The sequence below is a fragment of the Taudactylus pleione genome, unplaced genomic scaffold, assembly GCF_031769625.1.
Source record: "Taudactylus pleione unplaced genomic scaffold, aTauple2 ptg000536l, whole genome shotgun sequence".
Taxonomy (NCBI): Eukaryota; Metazoa; Chordata; class Amphibia; order Anura; family Myobatrachidae; genus Taudactylus; species Taudactylus pleione.
In genome coordinates this window covers 2,517,698-2,543,853 of record NW_028284938.1, presented here as the reverse complement: position 1 = coordinate 2,543,853, position 26,156 = coordinate 2,517,698, and the positions used below count along the sequence as shown (strand labels likewise).

At 44.1% G+C, this 26,156-nt stretch overlaps 1 protein-coding gene and 1 pseudogene across 3 annotated transcripts in view; both read left to right on the top strand.

Moving 5' to 3' along the window:
* Positions 1-26,156, top strand: part of HECW2 (HECT, C2 and WW domain containing E3 ubiquitin protein ligase 2) — a 455,376-nt gene that overhangs the window by 235,149 nt on the left and 194,071 nt on the right. For 2 of the 3 annotated variants that reach the window (XM_088451025.1, XM_088451024.1), the window contains exon 5: positions 2,541-2,648. In XM_088451025.1, the coding sequence (XP_088307151.1) occupies positions 2,541-2,648 (108 nt within the window). Of the gene's footprint in view, positions 1-2,540; positions 2,649-4,555; positions 4,625-26,156 lie in introns of those variants that run through there. The other variant, XM_088451026.1, reaches the window with a different exon arrangement.
* LOC148501014 (5S ribosomal RNA) lies at positions 24,453-24,569 on the top strand (annotated as a pseudogene).

Sequence of the window (26,156 nt, the reverse complement as noted above, 5' to 3'; positions counted from 1 at the left end):
TTTTAGAGCAGGGGTTGCCAAACTTTTGTGACCTGGGATCTACTTTTTATTTACTTACTTAGCAGTGATCTACCAGCATCAATGGGCCTGATTCACAGGTGGACGCTATGCTGATGTTTGCGCTGTTGAGAAATGTATTTTTCTTACTGCGAAATCTCCTAATTGTACAATGGCAACGCAGTTGCTTATGGGATCACTGGCATTAGAGACGGTGGGGGAAATGTACTAAGCTCTGGAGAGTGATAAACTACCAGCCAATCAGCTCCTAACTGTAATTTTTCAAACAGCCTGTAACATGGCAGTTAGGAGCTGCATATTTTTGCCGATGTAAATCCGTAAGAAACGGCAGCCGTGCATAAATAGAGTCCACCTCTGGATCAGGCTCACAGGCACTATGCTGCACACAGGCGCACTGATTTTGTTTTCCCAACAGCTCTCACATACATGAAATAATGTAGTATTATACAGCAGCTCTCACATACATGAAATACAGTAGTGTTATACAGCAGCTCTCGCATACATGAAATACAGTAGTATTATACAGCAGCTCTCGCATACATGAAATACAGTAGTGTTATACAACAGCTCTCACATACATGAAATACAGTAGTGTTATACAACAGCTCTCACATACATGAAGTACAGTAGTATTATACAACAGCTCTCACATACATGAAATACAGTATTATACAACAGCTCTCACATACATGAAACACAGTAGTGTTATACAACAGCTCTCACATACATGAAATACAGTAGTATTATACAGCAGCTCTCACATACATGAAATACAGTACGTAGTGTTATACAACAGCTCTCACATACATGAAATACAGTAGTATTATACAACAGCTCTCACATACATGAAATACAGTAGTGTTAAACAAAAAAGACCATCCAGTCATTTTGAGGTGTACAGAGTTGTCACAAAACTGCAATCTCTTACATTCCCCCCATACCATAAACTTGTAATAAACTGTAATTATCTCCACTGCTTTATGATATAAGGGATTGTCTTATTTAAAAAATAAATAAATCAGTCCCTCAGTGTCTGTGTGCGCGGTGGGGAGCCGGTGGGGTGCCATGGTACCACAGCAGAAGGAGGCTGTGCCCTGGCAGTGTCATCCTACAGCCCCTTTACTGCACCTATAACACAATCACTCCCCACACACTACCTTGCAGAAAGTTTGATGCTATCAGTCTGGAGATGTGCTTGGCACTGTAAGGAGCCTATGTGCTGGTGGGACAGCAGCTCCCAACTAAACCTTCTACGCGCACCGAAGGCATGTGTGCCGAAAATGGAGTTGTGGCCTCGGGGCACCCCCCTCATTTCTTCACACTGGGAACTTCCCCCAGAGATTCTCCCTGCACTGCCAGCTCCTCCTCAGTAATCGGGAGCCAGGTGCTGCACACTAACATCACAGCCATCATTTTGGTGTCACCCCCTTCCCCACTGAAACTAGCCGCTTGCATAATTATTCATAAAGGAACTGGTAATCACTCCCTGCATCAAAGAGCATTGTCCACAAGTGTTCTGTCATTCGTGTCGGGATTCCATTAGAAATAATTGTGCATTGCCAATGTAGTTTATATTTTGCCAAGATGTGAATGCAACATGGGCCAAAGAGGACCTTTTCCAAACTATTTAGATGAGTAATAAATGTGTAAATGAGTTGCCTCAAAGCGTCTTAATTTATTAAAGGATTTTAATATTCAGTATGTATCTCCTGTCTTCATTGTAATATATTTGTACAGGTACACTACAGATGAGCTGTCTGCCATGGCATGCTGGCACTTGTAGTTCTCAGAGTTCCACTAAAATTGGACATGACAGGGCTAGCTGTGACCTGTTTTGCACCAGTAAGAAAGAATATGAAATACTTTTTTTTTACACTAAATTATTAACATCACACCTACCACCGCTTAATAAATTTTCCCCAGAGGGGCTGATTCCATAACTTGTGAGTAGGGGTCAATTAATAGGGGTCAATTTAATTAGGAGTGACGTTCTTGCCCTCACGAGTAAGTGAAGGTTTGGAGTTGCATATTTCTGTTCGCAACCCACTAGGGCTGCAAGCAAAAATGCGAGCCCGGGGTGAGATCAGGCCGCTATGGGGGCGAATTGCCGTGCTGTTGCAGGCATTTTTACTGCAATTCGCCCCCTTTGCTCGTAATTCGATAAATGTAAATTATGTTAGCTCATTTTTGCTCACATCTGCAGGGGCTGCAAGCAGAAAATAAGCAAGAGAAGCTTCCTGTGAAGCCATCAGCAGACGTTTGTATATGTACAGCTCATTTTTCTTCTTCCTTTATTATGTGCAGTAAGGTTGGGTGTGTTCCTTTTACTAATGGACGTGAGTGAGACAAGAGGACCATATGGTATTTTATATTTGATAGAGCTGACTATATTGATATGTAAATGTAAGATATGTACTGTAGCATTTACTCCCAAATAAAAACTGCTCTAACCATTGATGAAGGTAGAAAAAAAACTTTGCATAATATTCTTTAATACTGAAACACTGTACTTTCATTTTTAGATGAAAGTTGTCCAGCAAATTTCTGGGATTCCAAGAACAGAGGAGTAACTGGAACACAAAAAGGGCAAATCGTCTGGAGAATTGAGTCTGGCCCATATTTTATGGAACGTAAGTATCCCTTATGATATTTGTTGTGTTTAAGTATCAAAATGTTTATTAGGTTATTCACCAACTTGTCAACCATCTGTATTCTGTTGTAACTAGATGGTACCCAGCGTTCGCTTGTAGGCAAAGTGAATAGCGGTTGTGTTGAGGATGCACTAATAATAATGATGGCTATGAAATCAAACGTATGGACTGGGCTGGTTTGAACACGTAGATGCATTGAATAGCATTTGGGCTCTGTTCATCAGCCCCACAGTGTATAAAGGATTCACTTCTTTAGTAATAATAGTGTTTAATGATGTTAAATACCTTTTTTTTTTTTTTAAATGGAGATGTTTACCTGTATTTGGGTAAGTATTTGTGTTCTTAGGGATTCAAGTTGGTCGAATCTGCTAATTTCCTTGTAAATCTGTTATTGGGAGATATGTTTAGATTGAGGACTCGATTCAGACCCGGTCGCTGGATGCATACGCTCGCTCCCAGCGTATGCAAATTCGGCTAATTGACGGCAAGGCAGGCGATTGCACGGCAAGGCATAAGCACGCCCACTATGTCTTGGTGTGTGATCGCTTTGTGTATGCAGATGCCCACCAGTCGGTCTTAAGATGCCCACTTGCACATGTCATCTCCAGGAAGTGTATGCAACCATCGGTACATCGGGTACCATTGGAAGCATACGCACCGCTTGAGGAAGACTATACCCTACCTCAAGCACTGCGATTACTTCAGTGTGAAATACAACCAGGTGACGTGTACTATGACGCTGCCTGTTATTTATGCATGCCTCTGAAACAGCGTTATTTCGGTCAGACACGCCCGCGCTCACATCTACACTCCCCCGTTTCTAGTGGCCTGCCCCTGTTACCACCTACAAACGGCCTCTCCTGTCACTCACTCTGCTGGGCTGTCTATGCTCAGCGAGTGAACGCTTCCCAATCTTTCGCAGTGGTTCGCGCACTGCAATGCATACGCATGCGCACAATGCAAACCATCGGCAGCTACGAGCGAACGCGTCTTAGTGTCCTGGTCTGAATCGGGCCCTTAGTTCTTTTATGTTGTATTTTCAGTAAGATTTTTCTGTATTAAACTTACAGTGAAATTGGTAATGATCAAATGGCTGAAGTCTTTTGGAACACATTTTTTTGCCAAGCTAAAATTGCCAAGCCATAATATATTGAGGATGAGGAGAATGATTGTATACAAGTAAATTAGTTTTCCTACTTCAATGCTGCAGACTATGTAGTATTTCGGAATATCCGGATATGGGACACTCAACCTGTACTATGAGATAGTCTCATTCAATTGTATAATATATGGTAGAGTATAGAGGAAAAACTAGTAAAAAAAAGTAAATGAAATTGTAATAAAAAAGTATAAGATGTGAGGTGGCTATACACAAAGGAGACTGAACAGGAAAGGAGAAAGCGGGCGTGGGGGGGGGGGGGTATGACTCAGTCTACCTTATCAATTTTAATGGTAATCATATCACAATGTGATTGATACTCTTCAATATTTTTAAAATGTACCAAGAAACAATCAACAAGGAACTATTTTGTATATGTGCGTTAACATGCAGTGAACACACACACGCACATTTATTTTTACACATACCAGTTTGAGTACATCTTTTTATAGTACTTCAATAATTCTCATTGATTTTAGGGGCAGGATACAAATAGGTAGCCGGTCCCGGCCTCGGTTTTATGATGATTAGGAATAATCATTCCTTATTGCTGTTCTGTACGGCGCTCCCAATAGTAAATAGGCCCCTATGTCTGATAACTCCCAATTTCTTTTACATGGCCTGAAACATTTATTCATGGGTCTCACTGGACCTAAATAAGGAGATGTAGTTCATTTACCGGTGGCCGGGATGCCGATGTTGAAAGCCCGACTCGGGATTAAAGATAGGCGTGGAAATCCCAACTCCCGACTTTAGCCTGACGTCAAAATCCCGACAGCCGCCATCCCAAATGAAGGTAAGGGGGGCATGTATGGTGTTAGCCGAGGGGGGGTTAGGGACTCCCCAGGGAGGGTTAGGCTGCGGGGAAGGGGGGGATAGAGTTGGGCATCACAGGGGGAAGGTTAGGGTTAGGCAGCCCGCCGGGGAGAGTTAAACCTCTATAAAAGTGCATATACATGATAAGGTGCATGAGCAGGGTGAAGGTACTTTTTGCAGCACTGGGTGCAAGATCTGTCTACAAGCAAGTCTTACAACTAACAGACTGCTACCTGCAGCCTAATTCCAGTGTTTTCACCAGTTACCATTAGAAGAGTGCAGCTATTCACATCTAAATCGTGTTGAGGTCAATCTATTTGATACAAATTCTGTATAACATTATTTGCTTGCTATAAAGAGATGCTGTATATCATGGTTATATAATAATATTAAAATTAGACAGTGAGCAAGGATTAAGAGACCTTTTCAGAACAGTTCTGCTCACCCACCAGTAATTTATCTACTTATCTAGAAAAAGGCTGTTATTATTAAATAATGCTTCTCATATTGATTATTACTTAATGCCAATAACGCATAAAATGTACTAGATCTTCAGGGAAGATACTGTATATTTCTTACTATGTTTTCTCATTCTGTAGAGTCTACACTGTAGAAGAAAACGCTTATTTTAAGTATTTAGATTGCAAAATAGTATGGTAAAAGTCATTAAATGTGTCACAATAACATTGTAGTGTCCAAAACACACATCAGTTCAGTGTGTTCCTGGTATATATTTAAAAATGTTGGCAAGAATGTATTGCTATTTAGTTCACAATGATGAAACTGTACATACAGTATAGGTAGAAGACTGGTAAACATCATTTTCTATATTATTTAAAGAAAAATTTAATAAGTGGAATTGAAAACCCAAGTTAGGGCTTCCAGTTTCACTGAGCATGTGCAAACCATAAGGCTGTCAGACATGCTCGGATGTACAAAGACTGGCTGAGGCAGCAGTGTTTACCTTTATCGCTGTCGGCCACTCAGCTGCTTGGGCAATATTTTCTTGGTAAATGAGTGTGATAGGAGATTTTCTATAGTTGAGATAAAAGGTAACTGAGAATCAGGGCCATCATCACTTTTTAGTAAATAGACCATGAAAGTTGTAATTTCCATTCATGCCCATTGTCTATGGGACTGCCTGTAGTAGTCTATTGGTAGCATTGGCCTTAAGTGCACATTAAGGGTTTCTATTGAATGAAGATGTATATCATTGAGCAGGACCCTCCAGCTTAAGGGACACTCATTCATGTCTATGAGAATGTTTTCCATCTAGTAGAGTGATTTCACAGATTTTCAGAATGTGAATTGGTTGATTCCCAGGGATATGGCCATTGATATCAAAGCAGCTTCATTGATTACAGCCTCAGGTTCTGTATTGTACTAGATCCCATCTGCCGGGTATGAACCAAAATATGTGGGAGAGGGTCTTCTATCTGTAATGGAGTGAAAATGCAGTACTTTTCTTTTTAATAGACTTGTAGTGAAGTGCTAGGATGGCAGTAAGTAATGTATTTTACCTTCAGGGTTTCTATGTGAGCATTTCAATTTTGGAGTTAAGTGTTTCATTTTATGGTTTCTTGCCATCAATGTAAATTCAATGACTGAACATGACCCACATTTGAGACATTAGAATCTGAAGCTGATATGAACAATTAAGGTGGTATATATTATTTAGTGTTATCCTCACAATATTGAATCACCACTATATTAAAGACAGCTTAAGCCGCTTTCATGTACTTTGGACAGTGTGCCACTGGGACTAAGTACAGTGCAGAAACCTTTTTAAATTTACACTTGGGGCACAATTGTAAATAGACCAGATTAGCTTATCTATAACAACATCATGTTAGTTATATTTGGCATCCTTTGTTTTTAACCATTCTTTGCTTTGCTATCAAATCCTCCTGTTGCGGCAATATGAAAAAGCAAGCATTCCGAAGACATAAAAAAAACTGTAGTGGCTACTGAAAATACATGAAAAACAAATACTGCCATGGACTTACCAATGTTAGAAGCAGTCAGTCTCCATCTATTAGTGTGTGTTTTTTAGTAGGACAGCAAGGAGTGTAGCAGGTGCAGAGGAAACGCAGGAATAGAGCAGTGCACTTGTGGAGGAGGAGTAGAGGTGAGCGGGATAAGAAGAGGTGACATTAGAGGGTGCAGCATTGTACATAAGGAGATATGCACCCCTGTGTTAATAGCGTGCAGGCACTTATTTTCCAATGTCGCCCCTGCCCCATTAAGGACACTATACCAGCTGCCGGCACCTATGTAGGTGTCATGTTCACTTTTGGTTGTAAAACTTACACTAAACAATAACTTTTTACTTTTGCTTAGAGTCTAATGAAATAAATGAAATCTTTTTGGTCCCATGCTGGACATTGCTTTTTCTCTTACTGCTTGGATGTTTGAAACAAGCAAAGTGAGTGTTGATGCCCCATTGTGATCTTCCCATTTACCTTAATGATAAGTTCATATGGGAGGAGAATGAGCTTTGTTTGTTGCTAGTAGGCTATGAGGGGAGGTGTAGTGCAATGTGGATAATTAGATCCATCATAGAGGGTGGCAAATCTAATTAATGAATTGCAGAATGTAAGTATGCATATATTTTCCATATTATCAAAAGCTTGTTTAGCATGCAGTCTATGGGGTATAGGCGACTGTTTACCAATCGGAAGACAGGAGAAACAGAGCTTACAGCTTCTTATTGGTACTTCCAATAATACCCAATTCAGTGCCCATTTTAGTATGTGGAATTGAACTTTCTATATGGCTAACCGGAAATGTTATTTTAGTGATGGGTGATTGAGCCTTGGGGGTGTAAATATTAACTACAATATTTATTGCTAAAAACATTATTCCTTTATTTCTTCTTCGGGGTCCATGGGTTCCACAGAAGTTACCTTGGGGTATGTGGTTGGAGTGATCCAGGCACCAAACAGTTACAAGCTTTCAGGATGCACTGGGTCCTCCTCCATATATACCCCGCCCCTGGCTACAGGCATTTAGTTTTTTGTTTGGATCGCAGGAGTGCACTTTACTGAACAGAGGAACTGCTTCAGCTGTCCCAAACAAGTTTATTTTTATATTTTTTTTATTGTATGAGTAAGCAGCACTAGGCATCCGGATGGATGCCCGTGCTGCTGCTCCGTCTACCCCCGCCAGCGCCGCAACACCAGTGAGGGAACTGGTGATTTCGACGGGTGTCAGTAGCATGTACGCTGAGCCCAGAACTGCAGCCGGAAACATCGGGGATGCAGGTAAGGTGGCTCCCTGCGGCCGCTGATGGCAGGGAACCACGTGGCTGTGCCTCAGGCGGTGGAGACCTGCCAGGGGATGCTGTTTTAAGGACCCAGGTGAACTGCCTCCCCCACTAGACCACCGGGACATGAGGGATCCTGACAGCCGGGGGTGATGATGGTGGCGGCCATTATATGTCAGTGTGCCCCGTGGATCCATACAGCAGAGGGGGGAGGTACGCTCTCCCCGGCGGCCCCTCCCCCAACCAAGATGCTGGTCCAGAGTCAAGGTTTCCTGCATCTGGGTTGCTCCGCCCAGCCTCCCTGTATATGAGATGGCCAGAGACCACTCTCGGGTGCTCTCGGTAGCTGCACTCTCTGGAGATTTGGTCAGTCTGCCTGTATACCTCTCCTTAGGTGGCCAGGTTATACAGAGCTCCATATCCTACTTAGCCTTGTGTGCTGTTAGTCAACTACAAAGAGCTTATTGTATGTATGTGTATATATATATATATATATATATAATTTTACATATTATTGCATTGCATGTGACTTGTGAAATCTGCTGTGTGTTATACTGCCATTTTATTCCTGAATGACTGTCAGTTATAGCTATCACTGCTGTTTCTCCTCATAAGTCCTCTGCTACAGGTGTGTGGGTTATTGTGGGTCTGAAACATTGTCACATTGTGTATTACTTTGCATAACATTAGGGATATTGTTATGTCTAAAGAAACTGAAAAGCAGGTGGCTGAAGCCACTGCGCTGATGTCATGTATGGCCTGTAAAGCGGGGACATTCCCTCAGGATTTCATGCAGAATGGATTATGTGGTCACTGTTATAAGGAGTCACCACATCAGTCAAATATACCAGCTCCTGGGCAGTAACCCCCTTGGGCTTCCTTTTCTCAGATCATGGCACAGGTTGTAGACTGGTTATCTGCTCCTAGGCCGACCCCTACTATGGGGTACCCTCAGCAGCTACAACCTACTATGTTTATGCCCCCTATGCATCCGTCCTGGATGGACGTTTATGCCCACTCAGGTCAGAGTATGACTTTGTCCCCTGCTGCATTTCAGCAAGCGCTGAAAGCAGCTAGGCCGGTACATCCTAAAACCAGAAGGCGGATGGCTTCTTCCTAGCACTCTGTCCAGCCTGTAAACTCTGGTGCATCTTCTAATGAGTGTGAGGATAAACAGGACTCCTGTCAAGAGTCTCTCTCAGGAGAGGAGGACCTTTTTCCAACAGCGGATGTCCCCTCCTTGATTAGGGCAGTCAAAGCTGTACTAAACATAGATAATGAGCAGCCAGAACTAAGAAAGGCTCCAGTGTTTAAATGCCAGAAAGTTGTGAAAGCTGAATTTCCCAAATCTGAGCACCTCTCTGAACTTATTGGGGAAGCATGGAGTTCTCCAGATAGACGATTCCATGTTACAAAGAAGGTTACAGCCTTATAGCCCCTACCACCAACGAATGCGCTAAGTGAGAAGTTCCGCCAACATTAGACACGCATGTGGCACATCTGGTCAGGAGTGCCACATTGCCCATACCATCTGCATCCTTCCTTAGGGATTCCACAGGTAGGAGACTTGAAGCCTGTCTCATGGCGGTCTTTTCTCTGTCAGGAGCTGTTACCCGCCCTGCCATGGCTACGGCCTGGGTTTCTAAGGCCATTGAGGAATGGATAAAGGCACTGGTGAATACACTTCCAGAGGCTTCCAGAGAACAGCTAACAATTATCTGCTATATTAAGGAAGCAGCCTCCTATCTGGGAGAGGCGGCATTGGACGCCGGTATTCTGTCCTCTAAGGCATCAGCTGCCTCAGTTGTGGCTCGCAGAGCCCTATGGTCAAGAGACTGGAAAGCAGATGCGAGGTCCAAGAAGGCCCTAGAATCCCTTCCGTTTACGGAAGGCATTCTATTTGGCCCATAAGATTGTAGCTACGGTGGCAGCCTCCAAGGCGGCTGTACTGCCTTCAACATCCACTCCTAGACCTAGGCAGTTGTCCTTTTGAGCCTCTTCGGCCGCAAGGAAAAGCAAAGGGTCAGTCTTCCACTAGAGCTAGTTCTTGTAGGAGACCACAATCTAAGAAACCTTGGCCAAACAGACGTCCAGCTTCCAGGTCAGACGATAAATCCGCGGCCTGATGGGGCGGGCCTCCCCTGACAACAGACGCCTGGGTTCGGGTGGTGGTCTCTCAAGGGTACGCCCTTACTTTCTGGAGAAGTCTCCCTCAAAGGCTTTTCTGCACAACTCCCCCAGCGGAGTCTGTAAAGGCCTTGGCCCTCCAGCAGGCCATTCATTCCCTGCTGGATTCAGGGGTAATAATCCTGGTTCCAGTGAATCAACTAGGAAAGGGTTATTATTCCAACCTATTTTTGATCCAAAAACCCAATGGATCGCACCGGCCTATTCTGAATCTAAAAAGTCTCAACACATTTATCTGGTTGCCCAGGTTCCATATGGAAACCCTTCGGTTAATTGTGTTGGCAATGGAACCAGGGGATTTTATGGTGTCCTTGGACATTCAGGATTCATTTCTGTATGTGCCAATTACACCGTCCCACCAATGGTTTCTGTGGTTTGCGGTTTTACAGAAACATTTCCAATTTCAGGCGCTGCCTTTTGGTTTGTCAACAGCCCCTCATGTGTTTACCAAGATAATGGCAGTGATGACGACCTGCCTCAGGCACCAGGGAGTCAGAATACTGCCATACCTGGACGATCTCCTGATATTGGCACAATCTCCACAGGTGTTGCAGCATCATCTCAAACTGATTATTGCCTGTCTACACAGACACTGCTTTATCATAAATTCTAAGAAGTCGTCACTTCTTCCAGTACAACAGATGGCGCATTTAGGTGCATGCTTAGATTCTCTGGCGCAGAGGATATGTTTGCCAGAAGACAAGATTGTGGCACTTCAGTTGCGGATTTGCAGGTTTCTCCACAACCAGTCAGCGTCTGTTCACTCAGCGATGCAGGTTCTGGGATCCATGGTGTCCACCTTCAATATGGTGGAATATGCTCAGTTCCCCTCCAGACCACTGGCAATGGCTATTCCTCTCCCTCTGGAACGGGGACTACCACTCAATAAAGTCACAGACAATCCGTCTTTCTCCAGAGCTGCGTCTGTCCCTCTCATGGTGGTTGCAGACGTTTCGTCTGAACAGGGGTCGCCCATTCTGGATTTCAAATTAGGTGCTCCTCACTACCGATGCCAGCCTCCACAGATGGGGAGCAGTGACCGGTCAGCACACATTTCAGGGAAAATGGATGACCCATAAACTTCCTGGAACTATGTGCAATGTTCAGAGCACTCGTTCAGGCACAGGATGTACTGAAGGGCAGACCTATCCAGGTACAGTCCGACAATACCACCGCAGTAGCCTACCTCAACCATCAGGGAGGCACACGCTGCCATGGCGGAAGTATCAAACATTCTGGTCTGGGCAGAATGTCATCTTCCAGCAATCTCGGCAGTGTTCATACCAGGAGTCCTCAATTGGAAGCAGACTTCCTAAGTCGGCAGGATATACATTGCGGAGAGTACTTCAGAGCCTAGTGGACAGATGGGGACTTCCAGAGGTAGACCTCATGGCCTCAGGCCACAACCACAGGGTCCCCAGGTACGGGTCCAGATCCAGGGATCCCAGAGCCTAATTTGTGGATGCTCTAGCAGTGAATTGGAACTTCAAGCTAGTATACCTGTATTCTCTGTTTTCCCTTCTCCCAAGGGTCATCAGGAAATTCAAGCAGGAGGGCAGAACAGGAATACTGATAGCCCCTGCTTGGCATTGGTTCACCGACCTTCAGAGTCTCAGAGTTTCTCCATAGACACTTCGTGGCCTCTTCCTCTAAGGCCGGACCTGTTAACACAGGGTCCCTTTCTGTATCTGGACCTTCCTCGTCTGTCTTTGATGGTGTGGCTCTTGAAACTTCCATCTTAAGAGCCAAAGGTTTTTCCAGTTCTGTAATTCAGACAATGCTTAAGGCGCGGAAACCTTTCTCTGCCTGCATTTATTACAGTTTGGCACTTGTATTTTCAGTGGTGTAAACATAGAAAATATGATCCTGGAGTGTTTAGGATTTCTTGAGTGCTTTCTTTTCTTCAGGCTGGATTAGACCGGGGTTCTCCACCTGGCCACCCTGAGGTGGCACTCTCAGTTTGGTTTCAGCGAAGGATCGCCCCGCTGCCTGATGTTCCTTTGTCCCTCCAGTAGCTTCGTGAGATTTGTGTCTGATTCTCAGGGCTCTACAGGCTCCCCATTCGAACCCCTGAAATCAGTAGACCTTAGGTGGTTGACAGCGAAGACCGTTTTTCTTCTGGCTATCTCCTTTGCCCGTAGGGTCTCTGATTTGGCAGCTTTTTCTTGTCACTCTCCCTTTTTGATTTTTCATCAGGATAGAGCTGTTCTTCGTACCAGGGCGGGTTACCTTCCTAAGATTGTATCCTGCTTTCATGTAAATGAAGAAATTGTGGTTCCAGCCTTCCAGTCTTCAGGCCTTTCTAGGGGTGAAGCTTCTCTGGATGTTGTATGCGCCCTACGTATTTACGTGGATCGCATCAACTCCATTAGGATATCGGATTCTCTTTTTGTGTTGTATGGCTGTCATAAGCGAGGCTGGCCAGCTAACAAACAAAGTCTGGCTAGGTTCTCAAGCGTACACACAAGCTGATTTCTCTATTCCAAACACAGTTACAGCACATTCTACCATCGTTGGCATTTCGTTGTGGTGCCACTTAGTCTTCTGTCCACACTTTTGTAAAATGTTACGCATTTGATACATTTGCCTCTCAGGATGCTTCCTTTGGGCGTCGGATTCTCCTTTCTACTAAACAGGAGCATCCCCACCCTTAAGGAAACTGCTTTGGGACATCCCCAAGGTAACTTCTGTGGACCCTATGAACCCCGAATAAGAAATTAAGATTTATGGTATAACACACCTTTTGTTAACTCTTTTTCTTCAAGGTCCATAGAGTCCACAGAACACCCACCCTAACGCACCTGCTGTTATTGGGTAATCTTTTCTTTAGTATTTCTATGATTCCCTCTTCTTAGAGAGAGTGTTTCTGAGGTACAATTGTCCTTCCCTCTCATCTTTTCCTTCTTTTGCTTTGGGCTTGGTAACAAACTAAATGCCTGTAGCCAGGGGCGGAGTTTATATGGAGGAGGACCCAGCTTGTAACTGTTTGGTGCCTGAATCACTCCAACCACATACCCTAACGTAACTTCTGTGGACCCTATGGACCTTGAAGAAAAAGAGTTAACAAAGGTATGTTATATCATAACTATTATTTTTTTATTTTCATAGTAGATGTCATTGGTACTATTGTATCATGCTTATCCCTGGCACAAATTAGAAACTAGATTATATAATAAAATAGTTTGATGTGGTTACAGAGTTTATGAGAATTGCATGTTGTTTGCAGAATAGTCATGCATAATAGATACAGCTTTTAAGTGTAAGAAAAAAACACTGGCAAGAAACGTTGCATACTGAGCTCTTAACAGTATTCTAAATGCTCTAAAATTATTGCCTATGTGATTGTTCCATTATATCTGTGTGATAGATGTAGTGATAAATTATAGTGATAATGTAGTAACATGAATTCACACAGTCATTAAACTGTGCATTAATATGTAGGCTAAATAGCTAAACTGCAGGCTGTTATGAGGACAATCTATTTAAACTTGAATGCTTTGGGCATGGTGCAGTAATATATGGAAGTGGCAACTATCCTAAGATGCGTCCTAAAATGTGTCCTGGTCGGCAATATTGGCATACGCATTAAACAAGCACATCCGGCTAAATCCTCTCTAATACAGCAGAAACAACTCCTTGTTACTGTATGTGTCGCTTAAACAATGCATATAGGGGCCTATTCATTAAACATAAAAATTCTCTGGAGATAATTAGCTTTAGAACTCTCATGGAGTTCTAGCTAATTATAGGCAGAATTCATCATTCCACCTCTCCATAAGTATCTATTCCCGAAAAGCTGTCACTTTTGCGATGACAGCTTTTCGGGAAATAGATACTTTTCCCTCTCTACACTACCTTATCGCATCTGGAAACAGTGCTGCGCATGCGCTGTTACATCTGTAAAACCAGTGCATGCACAGCACTGCCTACAGATGCGTTAAGTTTCGTACCGACCCCCCTCCCCCCTCCGCTCACCTTCCCCCCCCCCCGACTTACCTGTCCGCGCAGCAGCCTCCGGCTCCGTCCTGCTGGTCTGTCATGTGGTTTCCCAGCAGACCACATGACAGATTAGAAAAAAAAACAAAAACCTTTTTTTTGTCTAAACTTTCTTGTGCCCTGCTGGGGAGCACACATGTCCGACCAGCCTCCGGAGTCTGAGGACGGAGCAGAGCGCCGGAGGGACTCGTCGGGGGACCTGCACACGCGTATACAGGTAAGTTTCACCTGCTATTCGCCACCTCACAGTGGCGAATAGTAACTGCATCAAATTCCGAAAATTGATAATTTTTGGAATTTGATGAATACAACAATTTCCACAATTAAAGCAGGGGAACTTAGCAAGGAGATATCTGTGATATCTCCTGTGCTAAGTGGCTACATGAATACCAAAATAACGTTATTTAAGGAAAATGTCCTTAAAAACGTTATTTTAGTGTTGATATTAACGGAAATTAACGCAGGGGAACTTAGCAAGGAGATATCTGTGATATCTCCTGTGCTAAGTGGCTACATGAATACCAAAATAACGTTATTTAAGGAAAATGTCCTTAAAAACGTTATTTTAGTGTTGATAAATAGGCCCCATAGTGTAATATAATTCACAGCTTCAAAGAAATGACCAAATAATATGGCTTTCTCAGGGGTATATGTGTCTTTGTGCTGGCTAGCATATGGTTTCAGTAGTGTGAACTGAACATACCCTTACTGAACTTGGCCTTTGCTACAACCCACCCATCCTGTCTATCCATATTCATGCAGGCAGTTGTGGCAAATCATGTGCAGAGCGAAATGCAGTGTAAACCACCGTAATACTCCGTTTTCCTCTAATAAATTCAGCACTCATCCAGAGGATGTCTGCAGAGGATGACCTCATTGTAACAGAGGAAAAGCAAGAAGTTATGGGTAGCTATGTCTTAGATTGGGTTCTCGGCATCCCTCTGTTTAAGATGGTATATTCCACTGATTAATAGTAATAGGACATTGTTGCACTGAGATGGGAGGCAGATACAAACTCATACCTGTGCCTGGGCCTGTCTGGGAGAGTGGACACTGTTGGCAAGCCTCCAAGATGATGTGGTAAGTCCTCTTTGGCAGCCCACAGATTCTGTAGATGGCCCCTGTATTCACAATGAAGTGTGTCCATGCCTTATGCTTGTCTACGCCTGCGGTACCCAGGCCTGGCAGATGTTTTGGAGCCCTGTTGGAAACTGGTTCACTCTCCCAGTTGAGATGATTTTCAAATGTTGCACTGAGAGTACTTTAAAAAATCTTAATTTGGAACACGTCTTCTTTTTGTGTGAGGGATCCATTTTGGGTTCAGTGGGCCTGATTCAGCAAAGAACGCACGCTAGCAGACGCACGCACCCAGCCGCTGCGAGAATATGCTAATCAATGCATACACACGGAGACCGCAGCACAAGAAGCAGACACCCAGCAAAACACAAAGCCGCCACCTACTCTGACATCGTGAACATCGAGTGCCATCGAAGCTGCATGTAAGCTAAGGGTAGACCTGACCCTGCCGCAGGACTTGAGAGATTCATGCACGCAGAGAGGCGCTGCTGAGATTAATTTATGCACGACTCTGTAACAGCGTGCGAACGCACAGGCACGCCTGCATTCGGTCGACCACCCCCCTGTCACCACCCACAAACGGCACTTCTTATCAATCAACATCGAAGGTCTCTGCGGGCTCCCTGCGTACTCTGAGAGAGCCCTTACCAAACTCAGCAACCTGTTCGCGCATGCACAGATCGCAAACATCGGCTCGCACCGTGCTTTCTCTCACTTGCGTTGCTTGCTGAATTAGGCCCTGTATTCCATCCACATAGCTCCTGACTGACCCTTGTAGTATGTATTTATGAATCTGCTTTGCTATATTTTTGTACTTTTATGGTTGTCCGCTGAGTTTTATGATTATAAACTTTCTTTTAATTTTATGTTTAATACATCAGATTGTATTGTATATTAGTGTGGCAAAAGATTTGGATGAATACACCTACTGTATATTTATAAAACTTTATTGTATTTTTGGAATTAGGCTTACGTGCTGCTTTCCTTTTCTTGTTCCACAGGTTTTGTTCGAGATAATTATTTATATTAATATTTTTGTTTTTAATTGCCTGAATATTTTTTTTTATTCATTAGAGTATAGTAGTACTTCCTCTGCAACAGCTCCTCTGTGCTTTTTTGTGTGTTTTTTCTATAACAAATTTTAGTAACATAAAGCAAATGCTACTACCCACTCCTTCCTATTTGTACCTCAATAAGCCCCTTGGCCATATTACTTCCACCCATATCTTCCTCCTCTCCTTCTGCTGTTTGCTGGGAATATATTTCCTTGCCATTTACCTATTCAGATTCCCTCTGGTCCGAATTCCCCTGTGTACCAGCAACTCTCCCACTTTCCTCTTTTCCTTTCTCTTTGATCTCTGGCCTGCCAAATATGTCTGCAATAAACTGGCCTCCATACATAATCTATCCTCGCTCTCCTTTTCCAACACCACCTTTCTTGCTGCAATACTGATACTGACAAGGTGGTAGCATGGGCATCCAACTCTCTCCTCACTGCACCTTCTCAGTCATTCTCATTGAGCTTTATTTTTCTTTCTCGTCATTTAGTGTGTGCTCCATTTGCCTCTTCTGTCCAGTCCATCTTTGTGTAACCGTTATCTACTATCCCCCTGGTTCAGTTTTGCAGTTTATTCATAATGTTGCTGCCAGAGTTGCCTACTTTCTATCCTTGGACCTTCTCTATTTCATCCTGGGTAATTTATACCTATTCATAATCTCACAGATGCTACTGCCACCATCTGTCTCTCCTCTTCTTCATTGAACTTCATTGAACTTCCATCCACTGTCATGGTCTCTTATTTGATATTGTCTTCTCCCACCTCTGTGCCATCTCAGACTTTTTCAACTTATATACTCTAACATTATTTCCACCACCTCCTTTTATTCAGCTTCTCCACATCGTATCTACCACATCCATCACCCAAATTCATTCTCACCAATCACTAATCTTGATGCCCTTAATTTAGCCATCTTGTCTTCTTTACTTGAAAAACTAATCTCTCCAATTACTGCCCTCCCTGGCTTTCCCAAGTCAGGTTATCTCCTTTTAGAACCATGCCCCCACTCCTGACCTTAAGTCTGCTGCCCCAGGCCACCTCTCACCTGTACCTTACTTTGACTGTCAACACTGTGGACCATTCACTCCTCCTGCACACCCTTCACTTGTTTCATGATTCCATCCTCTCCTGGTTCACTTCCTACTTTTCCAACTGTTCCTTCTCTGTTTTTATATCTGTCTCCTCTCTCCCTCTACATGTTGGTGTCCTACAAGAGTTCATCTTCTATTTCTGGTGAACTTCTCCGGTCTCTTGTACCACCTCTATGCAGGTGACAACCAAATTTGTATCTGCCTCATGGATATCTTAATTTATTCTCAAACTCAATATGAATGACCAAATATTGTCTGTAAAGCACTGCAGAATATGTATACACTATATAAATAACTGTTAATAAATAACTGCTAATAATAAACTCAAAATGTCCAAAATGAGAACTCCTCATGTTCCTTCTTGCTAGAGCCACCACACTTCCCCATTGCTCCCTCACCATCGACAACACTATGCGCTCATCGTGTCTGCTCACTTAGTGTCATCCTTGGCTCCCACCTTTTCTTCATTACCCAAATTCAGTCCCTCTGTCAGACCTGCCTCTTCCACCTTAACAACATTTCCAGGATTAGATACAGTATATCCTTACTCTAAAAGCAGCCAGTAGTCTTTTAGTGTTCACTCTAGCTCCGGCGGCAAGCAGGGCGCTGGAGCTAGAGAGGGCACGTCTTCGGCGCGCCGGAAAAGGGGGCGTGGACATTGAAAAGGGGCATGTCCATAAGACGCGTCCCATCTTCGTGACTCTTGGGGGCGTGCCCGGCACTTACAGATATGCTGGGCATCCCCCAAGCGCTGCCGACAGGGAAAATAGATGTTGGGTGCATGCGCCCGGCGCCTATTCTCCAGCAGTGACCGGGTCACCGCACATTTCCCCACCCGCGGGCTGTGAGGGCAGGGTGCTTTTTGCCCTCCAGAAGGATGGCAGGGCCCCGCTAAAACAGCCTTGCGGGAACGCTAGTCTTTTTCCACTCTGCCTTTATCTCTCGCATCCTACTCTTTGGTCATCCGCTCTTGATGAGTCAAAAGCAGATGTGTCACAACCTTTTTCGGTGTGTGTCTCAGCCTGCGATCTCATACGCAGTTGCAAAGGTTTCGGGGTCTCCGTTCTGCCAGTTCTGCACCAACATAGGGTTATTCTAAACTTTTGTAATCGACTGACATGCTACCAATACTGCGTCTTTATATGCAATCTGTTGGATTTGCTAAACAGCTGGTGGGCGACTCAATGCAAATCCCAGCTGCTGGAACATTTGCATATTTCTGCACAGCCGCTGCGTATGGGATCGCAGCAGTGGTGCCATTTGTGTCTATCTCTGAATCAGGCGCTAAGATAGCTTACAATGTATTTATTAGCTCTTTTCCTCATAGATGGATATTGCTAGCACAAAATTACTTCTTACACCATTCGTCAGAACTCTCTAGAATGCTCCTCAAACCAATTCTGGACAACTTTGGTCTGATGACATGGTGCATTATCCTTCTGGAATATTCCATCATTTTGGGGGTACATGAAGTCCATGAAGGGCTGCAAATGGTCATCAAGCAATGCAAAGTAGCGGTTATTGGTCAATGATGTGTTCATGCAGACCAGCGGACCCTACCCATGCCACAAGAACACACCCCACACCATTATGGAACCACCACCAGCTTTCACAGTGCCTTGCTGACAACTGGGGTCGATGGCCTCACGGAGTCTATGCCACACCCGAATCCTACCATCAGCCCGAAATAACTGGAACCGTGAATCATCGGACCACACCACATGTTGCCAGTTCTCCAGTGCCCAATTAGCAACGTCACGAGCCCATGTGAAGCACTGTGTCCGGTATTGTAGTGTTAACAGTGGCACTCTGGTGTTTGTCTTCTGCTCCCATATCCCACGGAAGCTAAAGACTTGTGCTCTGATCTGCTGGATTTGCGTCTGGTACTTCCTGCATTGAATGTGGGTGTAATTTGAGCCAGTATTGCTTGTCTGTTACCGCAGACCATTCTGGCCAGACGCAACTGTTCACGAACATGAAGCACTCATTTTCGGCCACTGTGCTATCTCTGCATTGAGTGCTAATACCTTCCATGAGGTATTCCGGGTATACATGTGGCACCGGAGATTGAGAAATGTTGAATGTCCACACAACTTCAGAAATGGAATGTCCCATCTGTCGGGCTCCCACTGTCATGCCTTGTTCGAACTCTGATTATTCTCATTGCCTTGCCATGACCAGCCTAGCCGGTGTTCAAATTGAATCACGAGATGTCAAAATACAACTGATGCAGGTCTGGACATTTCCAAGACATCACAGTACAGTGACACCACCTACCATTACCTTTACATACTGCTATCCTATAACTTTTTGTAGTTCATTGTACTTGTAACTACAGAAGTTCATTGTAGGTTTCATCAGCAGGATTTGGCGGTGAAAAGTTTAATTGTTGGAAAGAGGTTGCATTTCCAGGAGTGTTTCTAAACAGAACTACAGTTTTAATGAGACAAAATACTTCCCAGATACGTGAAGTGTGTAATAAATAATGAATAAAAAACGACCAGCAATCCTAATTGCAATTTCTCAAAAAGTCCTCAGTGCTCGATAGCTAGGGCTGGTTTTCCCTAAGACAGGGAGATCACAAGCGGGGGTCTTGCAGCTATAGTACAATCTGAGTAGGTCTGCTACCTCTTTGGGAAGAGGGAGATCCTTAGGAGATAATTAAAATTATTCGAACAAGTGCAACCCCAGTAAACCAAAATTCCTTGTATGGTCCAAATACATACTGTAGGCGAATAAGCTTTTTCCAGTGTGTTGCTGTGGTTGAAAGATGAGATTGTAAGCACTACTGTAATTGTACAATGCTACAGAATGTTGTTACAATGTAAATACTTATTTTGTGCATGTAATCAGTATTTCTTTATTACAATTTGTGGTATTTAAGATTTACTTATCCTTTAGCAAGTTGAGCAGCTCTAGATTACATCATTATACATATACAGTAGCAAGAAAAAGTATATGAACCCTTTGGAATTACTTGGAATTCAGCATAAATTGTTCATAAAATGTTATTTGATCTTCATCTAAGTCACAATGATACCCACAGTCTGCTTAAATTAATAACACACAAATTATACGTTTTGATATCTTTATTGAACGCACCATGTTAATATTCACAGCACAGGATGGAACAGTATGGGAACTTTTGGATTTAATAACTGCAGTGATGTCATTAGGGGGTGCGGACTGCGCCGGGTGTCATTCTCCGATGGGGTGACATCAAAGTGCTGGCTCTTTCTCAGTGACAGAGCCTGGCACCGCACTGTGATGTTATTGTGCAACGCCTGGTTCCCAATCAGGAGGAGCTGGCAGTGCAGGGAGAGTCTCTGGGGGCAACCCAGCATCTCTGGGAGTTTTGGTCAGGCACCCAGAGTGAGACCATGCCCCCTTACCAGCGGGACCTCACCCCTTTTTGCCGCAGGGAATCTATTGGCTGCACTGGGTGTCACCGACCCTAGTGATGCCACTGACTAACTTGTTGACCTTACTTTGGCAGCAATAACCTCAACCAAATGTTCCTGTAACTGCAGACCATTCCTCCTTACAAGCCTGTTTCAATGCAGTAATATACTTGGGATTCTAGTATGAACCACTTACTCTAGATCATGCCACAAAATCTCAATAAGGTAAGCTCAGGACTCTGGGCCACTCAAGGAGACAAATTTTCTTTTAACCATTCATATGTTTATTTACTGTTTGTTGCATCTCCCAACTTTATTCATATTCAATTGTTGGACAACTAGTCTTATATTATTCTCTTGCCAAATATCTTGATAACCTTTGGAATTCATTTTTCCATCAATGACAGCAAGCTGTCCAGGCCATGAGACAGCAAATTAGCCCAAACTAAGATTTTGATACTGGTATGCTGTGCCTTTAAATCAACTCTACTTTTGTTTCAACTGTCCACAGAACATTTTGCCAGTAGCACTGCGGAATATCCACATGCTCTTTAACAAATGTCAGATGTGCAGCAATATGGTTTTTTTGGACAGCATTAGCCTCTTCCGTGGTATCCTCCCATGAACACCATTATTGTTGAGTATTTTTACATTTTGTAGATTTGTCAACAGATACAGTATGTTTGCAAGTTTCAGAGATTTCTGTTTCCTTAGCTGTCACTCTAGGATTATTCAACCACTATTGAATTATCTCCATTGATGGTTTGTTTTACCATGGGCTGATGAACATCAAAGCTTGTAGAGATACTTTTCTAACCCTTTCCAGCTTTATGCAAGTCAACTTTTTTTTAAGACTCGTGAGGTTTTATTTGTCCAAGGCTTGATTCATATCACATATCATGTCACTTTGCCTTAGATCTGCAAAGCATCTGCAAAGCATCTTATATCCTTGCATAATCAAGCTTTATGGGGAAATTTACAGTGGGCTAATTGATCCCCGGGGTTATTCAATTAGTCCCGAAGGCAGCCCGCAGGCTACACTTAATGTTGGTAATACATAGCTTCGGGAACTTTTTCTGGATTTGATGTGTTAACGCCCGATAACAGATAATTTATTGGGCTAGAAAAAAGGTCTGTAATTGAATAGCCCTTAGCGTTAAAGCCGAGGCTACCACCCCTTTTCACCCCAGATTATTATCGGGGCTAATTGAATTCTCCCCTTAATTGTCTCCTAAACAATATATGCATAAATGAGTCTGAGGAAGTGGGTAACGTACCCGTGTAATACGTTCTATGTTTATGCAGAACTACTTCCACCGACCAATTACTGATTGATGGCTTTCTAAAAATTTTTTAGTAGAATGACTTCTCCATTGGTAGAACCTATGCCAAAAGGGTCTTTTATGCTTGGATTTGCAAAGGGGTTCTGGATCCCTCTTTTCCCGAATATGGTTTCCTCATTGAGAGTATGCGGATCACCTCCTTCAATGATTCATCTCAGGCACTGCTTTCTGTGAATACCAAACTCAATTTTTTTTTAGTGGCTTCTATACAATCTCATTGATTTAGTTCCAGGTTAGCCATCTCCTGATGTCAGGAGTGTTAAAAATTTTTTATTTAATATGGACAAATAAAGTACTATAATTTGTTCTGTTTGATTATGCAGACTACAGTATATTTGTCTAGTCTTGTAACTTTGATGAAAATAAGATCACATTTTCTGTCCAATTTGTGCAGAAATTCATGTAATTCCAAAGGGTTCACATAATTTTTCTTGCCACTGTAGTATACCTAATTTTAATTCTGGTGTGTGTGATAATGTGCCAAATGTAATATGGTAAGAGTTTAGAAAATGTGAGCGTTTAGCAGTAAACTCTCGCATCATAAATGCCAACTCTCCCTGATTGTCAGGAAGACTCCCTGAAATAGTAGCAAACTCATGAAGAGTCCAGCAATCTCCCTGATTGCACCTTAGCCCCATTATGAAGCTGTTATATAAAAGAAAAAAACAGATACTGTATATACATTAAAATGGGATCATTAGTATCATTTCCCTGCACTGGTTATAAGGCACTATGATCCCCATGGCTACATGCATTTTCTGTAAAGTATCAGAGTGTTTTCATCAACAAGTAGATCTTACTAACTGCTTTGGGGCTCACTTACATTTGGATGTAAATCAATTTTATGACAAACCTCTCAAATGTAGCAGTACATGTCCACTTTACCTCCACACACATAGGTGTTGCTATCACAATCTCTCTGAAATGCTTTTTCTCTTTCATCCACTAGGGGACACTGGAGGTGCTTACGCTGGGGTATAGAGGCGTGGATAACTGGAGCCGGCACTTTAATTAATTTAGAAGTGTGAAGCTCCTCCCCCTCTATGCCCCATCAGCCCTCAGTTTAGAAAATGTGCCTACTAGAAGCTGATCACAATTTGCTGTGCTCCAGCAACACATCTATTTTATTTATTTAGTTTTGTTTATTTTTTGCATCTTTTTAACACTTTAGAGTACCCTTCGCCACCTCTCTAAAGGTGGGGTCCGGGTACCTGGCGCCCTGTCCTTATAGAAGGCAGGAAGGAGTGCACAGCGCTTATACTAAAAGCACTGACAGCTCCTTACCGCCACAGCACATTTCTCAACAGGAAGAAGAGAAGTGCTGAACACTGCAGAGAGACTCCATCGGGGACCACGCAGTGAGTAACCACCTGCGCATCCCCCGGCTCCCGCTCACGCCGCTGCCCAGCGTTATTACAGTTCTTAGTGTGCTGGGCAGCTAATGCAGAGTCTCCTTATCTCCGCGTTATTACAGCGGCACCCGGCTCTCCCTCCCCCTGCTATTACAGGAGGCGCAGGGCTGATACTGAGCGCTACAGCGCGGCACCTGGCTCTCCCTCCCCCTGCTATTACAGGAGACGCGGGGCTGATACTGAGCGCTACAGCGCGGCACCCGGCTCTCCCTCCCCCTGCTATTACAGGAGGCGCGGGGTTGACACTGAGTGCTACAGCGTGGCACCCGGCTCTCCCTCCCCCTGCTATTACAGGAGGCGCGGGGCTGATACTGAGCGCTACAGCGCGGCACCCGGCTCTCCCTCCCCCTGCTATTACAGGAGGCACGGGGCTGATACTCAGCGATACAGCGCGGCACCCGGTTCTCCCTCTCCCCGCTGATTAAGTGGCCTGGGGCAGCTAATTAAGTGCGCTACCGCGCGGCTGCACCTGCTCTACCTCTCCCCGCTGTACACGCGGTGAGGTGCGCAGGGGGGAGGTTAATGGCCAGACATCTTGTATAGCCCTTTAGGGCATAAAGAAGGGGCGGAGCTTAAAGGCAGCGCGGGTCTCTCTCCTCTACGCGGCAACGGCTGTATAACAGCGGGGTTGCCGCTCTCTCATACACAGCAGCTCATACTGCATCTCCATTACAAGAAGATTGCAGTGTAAAAGACACTCCTCTGCTGCCATTCCTCTGCTGCAGGACAAGTACATCTCCTGATTACATCCTGGTAAAGAGGCTGTAAGTAACTGGGGTGTAAGTGCAGGGGAGTCTGATCTGTGGGAGGGGGTTTCTCCTCCTCTGTGTCCCACAGCCTTCTTGTTTTTTAGCTTGTCTGCGTCTTTTTTGTTTTATGCTGTGTTTCTGTGGGTGACTGTGTGTACCATGTCCAACAGAACGTTTGTCTGTTCTAAGTGTAACAACAAACAGACCAAGCCACATGCCACGGGGTCCAGCCTAGGGCCACACCACCCTGAATACGCCCGATCTCGTCTGATCTCGGAAGCTAAGCAGGGTCAGACCTGGTTAGTACTTGGATGGGACCACCTGGGAATACCAGTTGCTGTACGTTATGTGATGCTAACAATGGATCCACAGATGGCGATTACTAACTCCTATACCGCCATGGGCCACTGATGTGGTAGGAGTTATGTCAGACTTAGCAAAGTTGGCTGAGGCGCGCAGGTCTTAACCTCCCTGGATAGCTGGCTTAACCAAATCTCCAGACACCCTGGTTCAGGTAATGGGTGCATACTCTAACGTCTGTTCTCCAGTCAGAGTCAGTCGAAGAATTCCTCGATGCGCAGTACTTATAAGACAGCATCTGTTGAGCAATGCAGCCAGATAAGCGGTTCCAAATTCCACGTAGGTTTCCGTCTGGCTTCCCTTTTCCATCATCCATGATGGAGAAGTGGGAAACACCTCCTATAGATGTGTCTGTTTCCCGTCTCTCTAAGAAAACAGCACTTCCAGTGTCGGGAGCTACTGTTTTAAAGGACCCTTCGCATCGTAGGATGGAGACAACACTAAGATCTATATATACCGCAGTGGGGGCTCAACTTAGACCTACCCTTGTTACCGCCTGGGTTAACAAGGCTGTGGTTTGCTGGGCTGACAGTCAGATTAGTGCTCGCATATCTGCGTCTGCTATTTCAGGATCTCAGAAGACCTTATACTGGACCTTCGTTTCATTCCTTTCGAGTGCCTCATTCCTTTTGTGGTAGAGCCAGAAAGTTCCCACGCAACCAGAGGCAACAGAATTAAAGGTCGTCCTCACACGGTTGCACGTAGACCAGAGCCTAACCAGTTGAGAAACAGGTGGCATGAAGGTCTTCCGTCCCACCTGGGGTCTCCTGCGGTGGGAGCCCGCTTGCAAGAATTTCAACAAGTTTGGAACCAGACCTCTTCAGAACCGTGGATTCACAGTACCGAATAGACTTCGAAGTCTCCCCTCCACCTCAGTTCTTCACTACGAATTCTACAGGAGGCTCTCAGGTCTCTAGTGGTGTCATCTGTGCTAGTTCCGGTTCTGGAGCATAGCGAGGTATGGGGTTTTTACTCAAACCTGTTTGTAGTGCTCAAACCGGATGGTTCGGTCAGACCCATACTAAGCCTTAAGTCTTTAAACCTGTATCTGAAGATGTATCATCCAAACTCATGTCAGTCATGGTCGCTCTCCTTCGGTCATCAGGAGTGAACATTGTGAGCTTGAAACCAGGGGATTTCCTATTATCCCTGGACATCAAGGATGCTTATCTCCTTGTTCCCATTTGGGAACCACACCAGGCTTTTCTGCATTTTGCCATAATTAAGATCATTGCCAGTTTCAGGCATTACCGTTCGGATTATCCTCGGCTCCCCGCATAATCCCTTATTTGAATGATCTGTTGATCAAGGTTCCATCGGTATCTCTTCTATTAGATATGCCTTACTGACCTATAACACTCTAAATCAACACGGTTGGAAAATCAACTTCAAGAAGTCAAATCTCAATCTGTACCAGAAACTTCTATTTCTGGGCATGATATTGGATACGGAATCACAGAGGGTTTTTCTTCCAACAGACAAGGCCAGGGATATCCTGTTGTTAGTTCAGCTGGTCCTCAGAACAAGGAAGGTGTCAATGCTTCTTTGTCTGCATCTCTTAGGAAGGATGGTA